The sequence below is a fragment of the Botryllus schlosseri genome, chromosome 9 (genome assembly GCF_051294905.1).
Source record: "Botryllus schlosseri isolate E-star chromosome 9, Bs_hap1, whole genome shotgun sequence".
NCBI lineage: Eukaryota > Metazoa > Chordata > Ascidiacea > Stolidobranchia > Styelidae > Botryllus > Botryllus schlosseri.
Window position 1 is genome coordinate 22,928,912 of NC_137244.1, and position 13,680 is coordinate 22,942,591.

At 39.7% G+C, this 13,680-nt stretch overlaps 2 protein-coding genes across 3 annotated transcripts; both read right to left on the reverse strand.

The window, feature by feature from the left end:
• Positions 1–5,656: 5,656 nt before the first annotated feature.
• LOC145446005 (glutathione S-transferase omega-1-like) lies at positions 5,657–11,016 on the reverse strand. Of its 2 annotated transcripts, none has more exons than XM_080324189.1 (6): positions 10,703–11,016; positions 9,028–10,031; positions 8,653–8,758; positions 8,089–8,317; positions 7,844–8,012; positions 5,657–6,007 (listed from the first exon to the last, which is right to left on the reverse strand). In XM_080324189.1, exons 2-6 carry the CDS (start codon positions 9,053–9,055, stop codon positions 5,832–5,834), a joined length of 708 nt encoding a protein of 235 aa, XP_080180315.1. In that variant the 5' UTR covers positions 9,056–10,031; positions 10,703–11,016; the 3' UTR covers positions 5,657–5,831. The 2 variants fall into 2 exon arrangements, with proteins under 2 accessions (XP_080180315.1, XP_080180316.1); XM_080324190.1 differs by lacking the exon at positions 5,657–6,007 and adding an exon at positions 6,112–6,182.
• A 151-nt stretch (positions 11,017–11,167) lies between these two features.
• LOC145446000 (hydroxysteroid dehydrogenase-like protein 2) lies at positions 11,168–12,968 on the reverse strand. The gene is made up of 2 exons (XM_080324182.1): positions 12,208–12,968; positions 11,168–11,510 (listed from the first exon to the last, which is right to left on the reverse strand). The coding sequence occupies exons 1-2, from the start codon at positions 12,951–12,953 to the stop codon at positions 11,318–11,320; spliced, it is 939 nt and encodes a 312-aa protein (XP_080180308.1). The 5' UTR covers positions 12,954–12,968; the 3' UTR covers positions 11,168–11,317.
• Positions 12,969–13,680: the final 712 nt, after the last annotated feature.

Below are 13,680 nucleotides of genomic sequence, written 5' to 3' on the forward strand. Positions count from 1 at the left end.
TTATGAATTGCGTGCCTCCAGCTCTACATGTAAATCTGAACATCGGGGGCAGAGAGAGGATTAAAAATTTATAATAATAAAATGCTATTACCAATATTATTGAAGAAATTCAGTCTTCAACTTGAAAATATCACGCTATGGGGGCCAAAGACCAACGTTTGGACTGGGGGACGAATTGCTGTTTTTGGTCCTAATTCTAGCTACAACCCACGCTAACATGATATATAAGCCATGGCTATGGCGGCAGGTCCCAATGTTGAGTAAAGAATTGTGAAATGACGATTGGCGCCCGTTTTAAGTAGAGTCATATGAGAATAAGATGAAGAGAACATAAAATTCTGCCTTCAACTTAATACAGATAATGTACTGCAAGCTGCCGTTACGAGAAACGGCAAACACGGTTCGGTTATGATATATATCAGCATCTGTTGATTTACAATGCTTCGATGTGGAAACCGTAATGTTTTATTTGACGAGTATAAAAATTTCAAACCTTTGTCCGGTGTACGTACGTACTACATAGGCCTACTGCTCGCCAAGCAGCAACTGTCAAACTGCGTTTAACTAAGCATAACCAAACATCAATACACAAGCTTCTATTTTAAACTATAGGCAGAGTGGTGATTAATTAGGCTTACCATATTTGGGAAATCTAAAAAGAGGACACTTTTTCGGAAAAGCAAAACCGGAGTAGAATTCTCAAAAACCGGTGAATTTTTCCCACTCAGCGAGAGGTCATCTTTTCCCACTTTGCTCCCACTTTGCGAGAGGTCATCTTTCCACTCAGTGCTCAAAATATTTTCGTTTTTCTCTCCGCATTGCCAGGTGGATGACTAAAAAAAAAAAAAAAAAAAAAAAAAAAGGTCATCTTTTCGCTCAGAGCTAAAATCACCGTTTTTCACTCCGAAATACCCGCCGGAGCGTCACTTTTGTGCTAATATTTGCTCTGAATCCGACCTAAATTTTCAAAAAAGTGGACAAAATCTCAAAAAAGAGGGCAAAAGGGTGTCCTCCGAGGACACTTTCAAAAAAGTCGAAAAAGAGGACAAATCCTCTTAAAAGAGGACGTATGGTAAGCCTATGATTAATTATCCTGCTGCGAGGTACTGGCATGGGGAACGTTTTGATAACCTGATATACAGCACGGTGGATGTTCTTACAATCAGACTAATGTACGTACATCGAATATCTATTTGCTGTGGATACTTCTTACGCAATGACTAGCAAAGCTAATAGGCTACTTCTGACGTAATAATGAGCAATGGCATTTAAAAATCAGACATTTGTGCTATCACGAGCCTGGCATAATATATCTTCCTTGTTCACAAATATTCAGTTTATGTCATAGTCCTTGTACAAATAAAAAGTAATCGTTCTTTCACAAAGAAATCGATTAGATATTGGAAGTAGTCGATTACGATTACGATTACTTCGGAATTTTTTCGAATGTAATCGATTGCGATTACGATTACTTGAAAATGCTGTAATCGTCGTAATCGATTGCGATTACTAATCGCGATTACCCCATGTCTGAACCAAATCACGGGGTTCCGAGTCACAAGTCAATTTAACTTCTACAGTTTTGACTCGAGTCATTTTCAATTCACCACCGAGTCAAGTCCAAGTCCAAGTCATTGTGTTGACTGTTCAGTTTTCAGTTAAAGTCTTGCTAAACCCACTTTTTGTTACTCTGTTTGGTGATATTGAATGATTCGCATTGATTTTCCTCACTTTTAGCAGTTTCTGATCGCAATTTCAAGTACCAGTACCGTAGACGAAATCCCAATAGCGTGGTTACTTTACTATTCTTCGAAATTACAGTGAGATGTCAGTCTTGGCCGTCTGAGTGTCGAGTCATATAACTTGCTTCGAGTCATGCTCAATGACTCGAGTTCAAGTCGAGTCAATAAACAGATTGACTAGAGTCATTACAACCCTGCTACTATGCACCAAGCGCAACAAAATTTCTGGTCTTTATTTTGACTTTTATGAATATTAAATGTTGGTATATCGTGAAAACAGCCCCGAAATTCCTCAGGCTATCTTTCGTATTGGGGGATTAAACTACTTCTACTTGACAAACTGAAAATAGCGAAAAGTAAGTAAGTAGATCACAAAATATTAGGAAGTAGAAGTAGAAGTAGAGAAAATCAGATCTACTTGAGTAAGTACCAGAAGTAGAGGGAAACTACTTGAGTACTTCCGAAAAGTAGAAGTACTTCGTTACTGACCACCTCTGTATAAGATACACCAGTAGGTTGCTCATCCGGTGGTTTCCAACCTATAATGGCCGTGAGCTCATTTCAGATTTGAAAATGTTCCGCGGTCCAGCTCAAAAAATGATAGGCTGATTAATAAAAAAGTCAGCTTGACAAACTTACTCGCATCCTATTTTGGAAGCTGATGACGTCCAACATCTTCGCGATCCCCAGAATAAAGGCAAACGACCTTCAGGTTTAGAACAACTGTTTTTGACTAAACTAAAGCATCCAAACGGCCTTAACCAACTCTAGGAATATACCGTTATCTTATAATTGCTATTACAATTACACTTATCTCAGTAAATAAGGGTTATTTTTATTTATTTTTGATTGCATTTTTTGCGAAGGTGGTGCGTGGTCCCCATATTAATATCAAAATAGGGCGTATGAAATCGCGCGCTACGCAAATAAAATTTTCAACTAGCATAAATCTGCTTAAAAATATTATTATTTATGTTGATTTACGAAAATAACTTAACCTACTTCAAGCCTTCAAAATTCCGAACATTTAGGCATATTTTAGAATTTCCTCCCGGACGCAGTTTTTACAGTGAAATTCCGGACGTATGGCAACCCTAATATATGACCGCGATATAATTCTGAGTTAGGTTCTGTTTTCATACCACCATTTTCGGCCCTTTGGGTGTAAATACATACATAGCATACACATTCTTCTCGCTTGGAGTGTGCAATGAGAATACGAGGAGTCCAAACTAAAGTCCTATATATTCCTACGGTGACTGCAAACAGGAGCCTATACCTAATGCATATAGGTCACCAACCTTTTTGAAACCAATAGCTATACACCTTGGGCACTGATTGATGCGACGGGCTACAAGTCACTCCTGCCGTTTACCCGCGTTTGGTTGAATTTCTTCACTTTGACATTCAGAGCTCTGGACAGGGTTTCTGCTGCTTACCAAGAAACATAACTCTTCCCGGGACTCACACCAGTGCCTCCTGGTTTAATTGCGTTGCCGCACTTGGTGTCGAAGCGGCAATGTCCGCGTCTGGGCTCGGGAATGTTAAGTATATTCCCTTTCGGACTTCGACGAGCAACGCTCCCTGATCGAAAAAATGTGTCTTCATATTCCTTAGGGTCGACTGACCCATGTTGAACTGCTGTTCACATGGAGCCCATATCCACTTCAGAGCTCCCATTTGAATGCTTGCTACTGCCACCTGAAGCAACTCATCTCGTCCTTACGGGCGATCCGGTGCCCGCGAATGGGATTCTACAGGTTCCTGCCATTCTCTGGAACCTGGGGGCGCAACTATTGCAACTTGCAACTATGATACGACTTAATATATTTTCTTATTCTAGACGACTGGAAATTGCGTGGTAATGGAAGTTATGTAACGAAGACGTATTAGATTGCTATGTCGTCCAACATCATCGCCTACCATTGCATTGCCCTGCCCTTTATAAATACTTTTCTACAGGCTACTACTTGATACACACTGTGAATACTCATGTAGTGTGACGTCCTGCCTGGCTCTCTTTCATATCTGTATACCACGTGATTTATGCCTTTCTTCTCGTACCACGTGACTTACCATTTATCAGCACGTGTATCTCAATCAATAAGCCGACTCATATGCGATATTCTATATACTGTATATTCCATGCATAATCGACAAATATATCTATCTGAGGTAATACTGTCGTTGCATTCACGTTGAATTCGTCAGATCAAGGACTAACGCAGGAACGTGCGTCTACCATCACGAGCTAAGTATTATCTACCCAGCGACACATTACGTGGGACTCAGCTTACAACTCTAGCAGGTTATCAGACGGCACACCTTCCATAGTAGTGAGTACCTACAGTAGGCCTAGCCCATGATACAACCAATGAACGAGTTTTGTCGAACGACTGTGTCTTCTCCCTTCAAGCACGTCTCAAGTCCATATGTAAAACGTATATCTTGCTAGAACATAATTTCGGTCATTTTTAAATATAATCGTTATAGAGTGTGCCCAAAGCTATAGGTAATTTTTATCACTTTTCAAAATCACACATTTGAAAGTACAATTATGCTGCGAATTACATCAAATACAGACAAACAGCTGCCCCGAGATTAAGCTTGAGATCTGCATTCGATTTGGTTCAGTTCATATATCGATTTATTAAAATTTTCATCATTTCAAAACACCACAAGATTGCGATAAATTGAAAGATACGGGGGAGTCTTTTAATTAAACGTCCAGATTAGCGTTCAACATATGAACAAGAGGTATATTCACACGTCACACCTAATTAACAGTAGCAAAAGACAACATAAATAGGACAAGCCATGAATATGAATCGGCATGTTTCGGCTGACGTAACAGACACACCAGATCGTGATCCAGAAATGTGTGAATTTGACTTGAATGTGCCGTAGTCCGTCATACTGATAGTTAATAGATCAGGGGTCACCAACCAGAAGTCCGCAGTCGCAAATATTCAAATGATACATTTGAAAGTTGCAGCGGAGAAGGTTTCCATATGAGCACAGCAGTTGAACATTCCACAGCAGTTGAACCACAGCAGTTGAACATGGGTCAGTCGATCCTGAGGAACATACGAACGCAGTTTTGGATGGGGACTTTGCTCGTTTTCGCACACGCTAAACGGTAATCTAGTTAATATTCCCGAGTCTCGAAGCGGAGATTAACGCTTCGGCGCGCAGTTTTGTTTTTGTGGTATTCGTGGTGTTTGTCGACTACTATGGTCCATGGTCATTTACACCAGGCCGATATTCTTCATGTTTTCCCGTAACTGCCGACTTATAGCACGACCCACTTCTAAGCTTTCTGTAAGACACCGCTTACGCGGATGAGGCGACGACGAGGAGCCTTGATAAACCTCCAACACTCAGGTATAGGATTTCTGAAATCGACCTTGGAGTCACAGCCGCGGATTATACCACCGCGCTATCTCGCCACAATTCGGCGTGCAGTGGATGTCAAACTAAGTGAAGAAATCCAACTAAGCACGGATAAACAGCGGGAGTAACCGATGTTAGTAACCCGTCGCGTTAATCAGTACCCAAGAAGTAGCTCAAGGTTTCAAAAAGGTTGGTGACACCTGTAATATATGCTCTTGTAATTCGTTCCAAATAGCTTACATGGTAATTGGACGAAGAGGAGACGTGCGCGTTGCACACAGAGGTGGTCAAAGTAGTCAACGTCGGTACTCAAGTGAAAGTAATGTCGTAAATTTCTACTCAAGTAGAAGCAGAAGTAGCGATTTACAAGTAAGTATAAAAGTATTGCAAGTAGGCAAAACCTAACTTCTAGAAGGAGAAGTCCTTCGTTGCTGACCAGACTACCTCTGGTTGTATGGAATCGACCTAGTGCACAAGGCCATTGCTGCCGAGCACCATAATACAATACAACAACAACAACCTCTGGTTGCAAATAGGCAATTTATAGTTCAGAAAGCGAAGAAATCGTTGAAATCCACGGATCAATAACCGCAACGGAACTGATACAGAAACTAGGCAATTTCTGGAGTCCTCCCAAATTGTGAATATGTGTCTGATAAATTCACACGTATCTTCTTTCGCGAGTTCACTATAGTTTTACTCCAGGTCGTATTCATATTTTAGTGTGTGGTATCCCTGACAGAATCTCTTCAGTACGTCGGGAGGCGTGTGGCATGCCTTAACAGTGTCGTCTTTTTTCATGTCTTCAATCCATCTCACGAGATTTGGTAACTTTCCAGTTGGCAGCACATCGTCAATCTCACAGTCCGGCCCTGAAATCGAACGAATGTTACCGTAACTTGCGGCTATACGCATTTTGAAATGCAGTCTATTGCAGTGGTGCTCAGCCGCAGGTCCGTGGCATCTTTACCGCCGGTCCGTGAGATATATATTATAGAATTTTACATCGCTGTTCAAAAATGCAAAAAGTTGGACGCTTGTACATTGCTGGAAGAAAAATGATTTGGAGATTTGAAAGGTCTTTCTCAGCACGGTGTCATAATATTATAGAGCTTATGATTTAATTTGGATTATAGTGGGTAACGTCACAATGATGGCAGCATGACATATGAAACAGCTTAAATGTAGCTTTAATAACCAATTGTGACAGCTAAGAAATAAGAATATCTTCAGAACAAAATTCGTCAATTTTCGACAGTACATAACAGTGATATTTGGCAGTGTAATAGAGGGTAGCAAACAGCAAATTGCGTTTCTTTCAAAAGAAACCTAAACAATCAAAATCAATTGTTTTTGCAAGGACTGCGCTTTGCAGAAACTTCAATAGAGTCTCGTGTAACAAGTCTAATATCAAAACTCAGCAATGAATGAAGTCTCCAATATTTGCTTTTGAGTTGCATACATTTGTCCTAATTACATTTTGGGTCAGCAACATTTGTTTTGACGTATTTAGGGTCCGCAAGGTAAAAAAGGTGAAGAACCGCTGGTCTATTGCACCCCGCCGTGCAGTAACTATCTCCATATGACAGCATCAACGTATATTGAATATAAACGTGTTCAAATTATGCTACTAAATTACAATTAGGAGTAATGTAGTAAATTGCCACTGAAATGATAAAGTAGAATGGGATTCCATGAAATTCCGTGCAGAAGTGGAAAACGAAAAAGGTTGGAAAATACTTAAAGCAGTTTTGAAAACGGAGAGGGAGAAATCGTCGTAGGCTTGTATATTAGTCAATCGCTGGTTTCAACTTACGAATCAGCAAGATGCATCTCGATGCGACCGCGACCGCAAATACGCATACCGATTCTATAGAATTTCCTAACAATATTCTTTGGGATTGGAGACCAAGATACAAAGGCTAGTGTTTTGCAACAAACTTCAGGATATTATGATAGGATGTAGTGGCTATGGTTTGCGCCATTATACTTACGGCTTTACGAGTCTCGGTGTGTCTATCTATTCTATTATCAAAGGTAACCTATTCCTCGCTACTTCTGTTAATATCGATGTTTACACTAGGGTTGTTCAGAAAAAACTTTTTTTTTTCGGATTCCAGCCATTCACTGAATAGACTGCCAGGTTACCCTAAAAACCCTACACACCAAATTTAGTTCAATTCTGACATTCTCATGGATAATCCCAGAATTATCAGCGAAAAACTCAAATAACTCCGCTTCTACTAATTGGAATTGAGTTAAATTAGTATTGCATCGTTTTTGAGGACAACTCAACAATTTCATGGGGTTGACAGTAAAATTTGAAAAAAATTCATTTCAATTTTTCTTACTAGAGTAAAAATTTTAATTGGCTCTACGGTGGCTTATACTTGTTAAAATTGAACCAAATTTGGTGTGCAGCGTTTTTAGGGTAACCTGACAATTTAATCAGCGAATGGCTGGAATCCGGGAAAAAAAGTTACTTTTGAACAACCCTAGTGTACACTCATATATAACTGATTAATTCCGATAATTCGATACAAATGAGTAAAATTGAATAAATTTGTTGAGCTGTAATTGGTTAATCGCAACTGAACCATTCTAAGCGAAAAAAGAAATGGCGTACTACATGTCTATACGAAGACAAATTGATTGCATGAAATTAAAATGCAATAGGATATTTCGTGAAGTATTCATTGAACACTCACCAAGCACTCGCATCCACGGCCATAACATGTAGTCCGCGTATGTTGGTTTATCTGCCCCAGCGAAATACTTCTTCGCGCCCAGCTCCTTATCCAGTTCACCGACATGTTTGAAAAAGTCCTCTTCCCAATTCTCCTCATGTCTAAGACGCTTGTACACCGCACTGATAGCCTATGGCATATAATTTGGAATAGTAATTAAATTATGATCACTTATTCATATTAACAGTGACCAAATTATTCCCAACCTTTCCGTATTTGTCACTTATTAGCATATTTGTCCTCCCTTTCTCGTAAGGATCTGCAGAAAGTGTTCTTTCTCCGTTCTTGGAGTAGACTTCATCGATGTACTCGCTGATCACCAGTGATCCGCCTAGTAATTTATCATCCTGTTCCATCACCGGTACAGTTGCGATCGGATACTTATCGAGAAACCATTGCGGCTTGTTTCGGAGGTGTATGTTGATTACTTCATGGCTGAGATATTGAAAAAGAAATCGTTCATCCGCATCGATGCTGCTGTAAATATCGACTGCAAAGTACAAGACCATCCCAACCCTATTTATAGTTGTTGGTATTTTGGAGTGATATTTGGTGATGTGAATACCACGATTTATGTTACATCATATTTCGGCTATATTTGCGTACTCATGATTTCTAGCTCCGTAAAAGCATCAACTTCGACACTAGTGAATCACTAAAGGTCATCAACATCGACCGCAAAAGAGAAATTACAACCAGCTATGTTCCTATTGGGGTGCAGCAGCGCGGAAAAGCTGGCCTGTATGGACTATCTTTTTCACTCAACTTACTCGACGCCTTTCTTCGCCAACATGAGCCGAGCTCTCATTGCATACGGGCAATACTGCATGCTGTATAGCCTCAGCTTCCCCGGAGTTTTCTCAGGAAAAGGATCCTCTGAAAATTGCAAACAACGGTTTAATGAATTGGTTTTGTAAGTTAACACATAATGATATATAATTCAGGCCTACGTCCAGTTTAAAGTATAGTTTTGAAAATTCTAGGCACTCTGTTTCATCATCATCATCATACATAGGCAAGGCATATCTGTATTGATGATAGCCGACTAAGTTTGGTACTGCTAGTAAGCTAGTTTTTAAGGAGGAATGGAAACATACCCGTTGACAAGGTAGCATCTGGTGGGCAGAAATATACTCAGTACTCACCACTAGTCATGTGTCTTGGTGGTGCCATCGCCGATATATAGTTCTGGATTGTGGATTATAAATAATAAATTCTGCATGGTAATAGCCAAGATATAGGTGATTTCGTATAGGTAACATTTTCATCGTTTCAAAACATCACAAGACTGCGATACAATGAAAAGATAGGAAGGTGTCGAAACAACTTGGAGTAGCCTTTAATATCAGACACCCAACTTAGCCTAGGCGAAATAAAGAAGAGGCATGCACACTGAATGAAAAGTAATGCAGAGAATAGAAGACGCAAGCGACAAAATGAGGTGGCATGTGGCGGAGGGCGAGGTCGATGTTACGTCGTGGTCCGGTAATCCTGAAGACTGGCTAGTATTCATTTAGAAGAAATTGCTTGTATTTCGACTTGAATATGGACAATTGGACATGGACATGCTCGACGACTGTCGGATAGCCGCGAGATGCTGTTCCACAATTGGGGTCCGGCATACTTGATAGAGCAATGCGTTTTCTTGGATATACCAATTTATTTTATAGATTATATGTATCAATTACTGCTATCGCAACATCGCGTAATTCCGACAGTAAAATAATTAGGTTACAAACGTCATCTGAATAAAATATCCAGTACAATCACACGACGACGGTGTGATGAAGCGTGTTGTCTGATATAATAATTGAACTGGGAGAACCACCAGTCTTAATGCACATAGATAACTCTTATTATTATGTCTGACGCAAATAGAATAATATCATGAGTTTGTAGGCCTATGCTAGGATATAACAATTTATAGCGACATTAATGTTATTATTACCGAATGTTAGCACCTCACGTATTCTAGCTATCTATCCTACTCATAGGAACAGCAACTTTAACGTTCTATTCAACGGCAACGACCTATACATTTTGCTTAGTCATTGTTACAAAGAGTTTGCGATCGTTTTCAAAGGAGCATGACTTGACTGGAAATGTTTGCAGAAAAATTGACGCAACTCGGTTCATATGTACATTAGGGCTCTTCAAAAATGACTTTTTTTCTCAAATCGTACTGGCTACTTGATAAAATTGTTAGGTTACCTAATTTAAGCCTACACACAAAATTTGGTTCAATTCCAGCTAGTAACCGGTTTGCTACAGCAGAAGAAAGTTTCTATTTATTATATAAAAATAAATGATAAAAAATTTGAAAATTTTCTTTTCACCCCATGAAAGTGTTGGGCTGTCTATAGAAACGATGCTCCCCAAATTTGGTTCAATTTCAACCATTGGAAGCGGAGTTATTGCCATCGAAAAAATTGGATTTGAATAAAATAGTATTTACGGTGACCGATTCTTTGTTTATTTATTATAGTTGTGCTCACCGTAAATACTATTTTATTCAAATCCAAATTTTTCGACGCCAATAACTCTTCTTCCACTGGTTGGAATTGAGCCAAATTTGGGGAGCATGGTTTCTATAGACAGCCCAACACTTTCATGGGGTGAACAGATAATATTCAAATTTTTTTATATTTATTTTTATATAATAAATAGAAACTTTCTTCTCCTGTAGCAAAGCGGTTACTGGCTGGAATTGAACCAAATTTTGTGTGCAGGCTTAAATTAGGTAACCTAACAACTTTATCAAGTAGCCAGTACGATTCGAGCAAAAAAGTCATTTTTGAAGAGCCCTAATGTACATTGTACAGTACGTAGGCTACATCGAAGCGCGAGTGGATCACGATAGATTTCGTCCACTGCCTACTTCACACTCGCGAACGAGATAACCATATTAATCTGTTTACGATGACCTTCAGAAAAGATATTGATCATTTGATGCCATTGTTTAATTTTTCTTTTCCTTTTTTACCCTACATTTTTTACAGACAGACTGTGAAGAGTCAAGTGTACCTGTTTGATGCGGGTGTGATCAGACTAGGTGACCAACACAGTCCTACCGTATGGATCATTCCTATCTGCTACCGAATACCGTGCATGCATATTTTCTGTACCACCATCATTGCCGTGTTCATGTATTTTGGTTGGATGAAAATGAAGACTCTCATTACTTGTATTGGGTCACAATATCGAAAAACTACTGACGCCTACCACAGCCACACTGTACAGATATTATTCACATCTAGTCACCATGCGCCTGATGAAACAGCAATGCAAAGTCATTGGAATCTTTATTATGGAAATAATTTAAATGTAATATTTTCATTGCATATTGGATAGATGTGATTTTATATTATGTATTAGTTAAACGAAAAATCGCTGCAGCGTTCAAGGGCAGTTACAATCAAAGCAAGACTATCATCTTCAAAGCTTCGCTGCGAAGAAATCTTTAAGTGCCAAGGCGTTTCCACTCTGAGATTGATTGATATTGTATTGGCCTAAATTGGTAACGCCTTCTTGGTGCAGTACGTCATCATCATAACAGAAGTTCCCGGTACAATTTAACGAACTCTTGATCAGAATGGCATAGCTTGCGTCTGCTACAATTTCCGGGGTCCTGCAAGTACACACGACCATAAATGACAATGATTCAAGATCGGATAGGTTCAATTTCATTCGAGTAACAATGAATGGTCATTTGTGTGATACATGCAGATGATGGGTTACCAAAATGATTGAGCACCCTAAAACAGTATTTCCCAATGTCTTTATACAAAAAAAAACGCGCACTGAGCGACCCCTCAACAAACCGTAAACTCAAAATTGTTTGGAATGCATCACAACTACTTGGATTTTATGATGCTGGCCTAAAGTCATCAGTTTTATGTGATCGGTAGTGTATCAGAACAATTTCAAGCATTCTTATGTATATCTTTTAAAACAGAGCCTAATCACTCACAGCATTGAAAAGACGCTGTGCGAAGTACAACTTGGGAAAAAGTAATGAATTCCAACTGGTTCAGTAACGTCATTTATCTGGTTCTGTTTCCAGAATGAATATCGCAAGGTAGGATATACAGAAGTTTGGTTCGGCATCGGCATTATCTCGCTATATTTCGATTAGAAGTTGAGGACATCTAAGTGGAATACACATCCTCCTGGAATAAGCATTACATTCGATAGGCAAGTCATTAAGAAACGCGATTCAAGTCAAATCACGACCCGAGTCATGACAGTACTGGAGTAGACCGACTGAAACCATCGCTGTCTTATGATCAAGTACACTTACCCGTTTACGATCACCCTCATCTCACCTGCTAACCTCCTTGAAAAAGTCTCCGCCAAGATTTTCAACGGCAGCAGTCCAAATCACAGTCCTCGGCCACAACGAATTCACGGCAATCCCATACTCCCGAAATTCCTCCGCCATCCCCATGGTGCACATCGACATTCCGTATTTCGCTATGCCATAAGCCACGCCCCTTGACAGCATGCCACGCTCCAGCGGCAGAGGCGGGGACATGTTTAAAATGTGAGGCTGTCGTCCGTTCTTTTTTGACTGAATCAAGTGTGGTAGGCATATTTTCGAACATAGGAATGTGCCTCTGGTGTTAATTTGATTCATCAAGTCAAATTTTTTCATGGTAGTCGTAGGGGTACTAGTGACGCTGATCGCACTTGCGTTGTTAACCAAAATATCAATGCCTCCGAAGCGTTTAACTGCCATGTCCACAGCCTCTTGGATTTGCTCTTCACTGCGTACATCCACAATGCACGGCAACGCTTTCCCTCCCGCATCTTCAATTTCTTTGGCAGCCGTGTAAATAGTACCTCTCAATTTCGGGTGAGGTTTAGACGTTTTTGCAGCTATCACCACATTTGCTCCATCTCTGGCTACTTTCAAGGCCACAGCTTTGCCAATACCACGACTAGCGCCAGTGATGAATATAGTATAGCCTTTCAATTTGCCAGTGTTCTCCATGACATATAATTTACTCTTAATCACTGTAAAAAAACGGTCAATATGTGAATCACTTTTCCAATATGGAAATGGTAACATTGGCGATGATTACGAAAAAACACTATTGAACAACATCACTTTGACCGATTGAATAATATAATTAATAATATAATATTCAATCGTACATGGAAGTTCTGTACCTCCCAAGATATTCTTTAATTACATTGATCATAATCTTTTGTATATAACATGTTTCTGAAAAATTTGCAACAAGAATTCACACATAGGGTACACGAAATTGCACTTTTTTACCAAAAAGAGAGCGTTACTAACCTAATTCTTTAGAATCATAAATTTTCAAATCCTCCCCCACGGCCGACGGGTTTGAAAAAAATGATCCAAATACCAATAGGCAGGCCGTGTTATTTTTGGCATTTCAGGAGCCAGATGCCAAAACTGCCAAAAATAAAAATTTGAAAATGCCAAAAATAAGCAATTTTTGGCATATGCCAAAAATAACACGGCCTGCCAAATAGTGTATTTTGTTCATGGTGTTGTGTTAACAGGACCGCGTTACAAGCGAGAAGAGCGTTTGTGAAAGGCAGGTTTCTTAATCTGGGTCCAGCCCACCCATTAGGGGTGAAAGCATGGTGTCCTAAATGGTGTGGGCACAGCGAGATTGAACGGCTGACTGCATTTGGTGTACGTCATACTTTCCATTTGTCCAAAGGCAATTTTACGACCATTTTTGACCGGCTTGTCGAGCGCTAAATTTGATAAAACGGGTATCAATGAGAAACTGTCGCAGTACTGATTATTAAAATAT